The 2,791-nt window shown below is 37.9% G+C and overlaps 1 protein-coding gene across 1 annotated transcript in view; it reads left to right on the forward strand.

Annotated features, from left to right (window-relative positions):
- CBG26507 overlaps nt 1-2,131 on the forward strand; it is a gene marked incomplete at both ends in the record, with an annotated part of 3,169 nt that extends 1,038 nt beyond the window's left edge. Inside the window, 3 exons of the mRNA XM_045236260.1 lie at nt 376-474; nt 1,136-1,237; nt 1,912-2,131. Of these exons, the coding sequence (XP_045100378.1) occupies nt 376-474; nt 1,136-1,237; nt 1,912-2,131 (421 nt within the window). The remainder of the gene's footprint in view (nt 1-375; nt 475-1,135; nt 1,238-1,911) is intronic.
- Between the last annotated feature and the right edge of the window lie 660 nt (nt 2,132-2,791).

Consider the following 2,791-nt stretch of genomic DNA (forward strand, 5'->3'; position numbering starts at 1 on the left):
CTCATTTTGAAGCATTTTACTAACTAAACTGAGATTTGACAGATTCTGAGCTTCAAAATAAGCTTAAACACGACTAGGCTCCACCCACTTCAACCGCACGCGACGCACGACCGCGACGCGCCCAAAAAGTCGAAGTGGGCGGAGCCTAGTCCTGTTTGGACTCATTCGAAAGCTGAATACGTGTTAAATTCAAATCATTCAGTTTTTTTTTGCTCTGAAAAGAGCCCAAACACGACTAGGCCCCGTCCATTCTGAAATTAGGCCCCGCCCACTTTTAGGGATCCTAGGATGAGCGGAGCCTAGTCGTGTTTTGTGCTCATTTTGAAGCGCTAAATTAGCTGATCAAGAAATATCGATAAAAAATACAAATTTCAGAATCTCATGGCAACGAATCGTCCTTGATCAAATGACAAACAGAAGTGACACAGGATATCTACGATATCTAGAAGCAAAGAGAGCTGAAAAACAGGAAAAGTGAGTTGGGGAAATTTATGCTAAGCAATATTAATTTTGCCTTGTCAAGAGCTTCAAAATGAGCCTAAACACGACATGGTTCCGACCACTTTCAATTTTTAGGCGCGTCGCGGTCGTGCGTCGCGTGCGTATGTAAAATTTCAAAGTGTGCGGAGCCTAGTCGTGTTTAGGCTCATTTTAAAGCTAAGAACGTGTTCAATCCAAGTAAATTGGAAAGAGAGCTCAAAAAAAGTATGCCCAAACACAGCTCAAAGAACAACTGGAATTGGAACGTCAGGAGCACATCAAAACGTAAGTAGTGGAAATTTTAGGATTTTTGCATTTTTTCTGGAAAACCAGAAACTGTATTCTATAATTACATACGTCGTTTGATTTGTCTTCTCAAGAGCTTTAAAATGAGCCCAAACACGACTAGTCTCCGCCCACTTTGATTTTGCGAGCACGTCGCGGTCGTGCGTCGCGTGCGCATGCAAAAATTCATAATAGGCGGAGCCTAGTCGTGCTTAAACTCATTTTAAAGCTGAAAACATGTTTGATTCAAAATCATTGTGATCAAAGCTTCGAAACAAGCCCAAACACGACTAGGTGCTGTTCCATTAGGAAGTTTGGGGCCTCTAAATGTGGGCGGAGCTAAAATTCTGGATTACTATTTATTTTTCAGTCAGCAAACTGCGTCAATCGACGCGGAAAAGATAGGTCTTGTAATAGGAAACAAAGAGCAAGCACAAAAATGGTACATTGAATCCCAGGAGCACCATAAAACGTAAGTTTTAGAAATTTTGAGTTTTTCTTCCAGAAAACCTGATGTATTCTTTAATATTTCTAATTCTCATTGGATTTGTCACAAAAAGAGCTTTAAAATGAGCCCAAACACGACTTGGCTCCACCCATTTTGAGTTGTCTGGTGCGTCGCGGTCATGCGTCGCGTCGCGTGAACTCGGAATGAGCGGAGCCTAGCCGTGTTCGGGTTCATTTTGGAGCGATTGACTATTCAAATTCAAATTCGACAGTTTCCAAGTTTCAAAATGATCACCAACACGACTAGGCTCCGCCTATTCGATACGCACGCGACGACAACCGCAACGCACCCGAAAATTCAAAGTGGGCGGATCCTAGTCGTGTTCGGGCTCATTTTGGAGCTCAGAATCTGTCAAATCTCAATTTGGTTTATAAAATGCTTTGAAATGAGCCCAAACTCGACCAAACTCCGCCCATTTTGAAAATTCACATATGCACGCGACGCACGACCGCGACGCGTTCAAAAAACCAAAGTGGTCGGAGCCCAGTCGTGTTTGGGCTCATTTTGAAGCTTATAACAAGCCGAATGCAAATTTGAAGTTAAAAACTCAATAATTTTATGATTTTTTTTCAGAAAATCAGAGCTTCAAGAGTGCCGAGCTACTATTGTGGACTACGAAAAACGGTTTTCTGCTCAAGGGTTATGGTGGAAGAATTGTTGAGAATGTCAATTACGGCAAATGTTCAAAAAGTAAAGGAGGCGGAGTTTCAGAAGCTTCGAGAAGATTTGGAAAAGGCCCGGTCGGATCTGTTTGAGATGGATTTGGACCGGAAGGAGAAGACCATGGAGCTGGAAGCGGCCAAGAAGACAATTGAAGGCGTCAAATCGGACATGAAGAAGGTTTTGGAGAAACTTTGAAACTTTTTTTTTTTGAAAATTTGTTTTTTCAAAAATTGTTACCTTCCTGTTTTTTGTATCCAAAATCCTTGTCCCTTTAAAATTTTTATGAAAATCTATTTTAAAATATTATCTGATTTTTCAAAAAATTATTGTTCCCCCCCCCCCTTCCCCTTCTCCATGTTTTTCCAATTCTTCGAAAATTGAAATTTTTTGAATTTTTGAATTTTTCAAGTTTTCAGAATTCCAATTTTTTTGTAAAACATAATTTTCCCAGTTGTTCAATAATGAAATTATTTGATAAATTGATAATTTCTCATTTTTTTATTTTTTTTTGAATTTTAGAATTTTAGAATTTCAGAATTTTAGAATTTTAAAATTTTAGAATTTTAGAATTTTATAATTTCGGAATTTCTGAATTTCGGAATTTCTGAATTTCGGAATTTCTGAATTTCTGAATTTCTGAATTTCTGAATTTCTGAATTTCTGAATTTCTGAATTTCTGAATTTCTGAATTTCTGAATTTCTGAATTTCTGAATTTCTGAATTTCTGAATTTCTGAATTTCTGAATTTCTGAATTTCTGATTTTCTGATTTTCTGAATTTCTGAATTTCTGAATTTCTGAATTTCTGAATTTCTGAATTTCTGAATTTCTGAATTTCTGAATTTCTGAATTTCTG

Source organism: Caenorhabditis briggsae, assembly GCF_000004555.2.
Source record: "Caenorhabditis briggsae complete genome, chrIV, whole genome shotgun sequence".
Lineage (NCBI taxonomy): Eukaryota > Metazoa > Nematoda > Chromadorea > Rhabditida > Rhabditidae > Caenorhabditis > Caenorhabditis briggsae.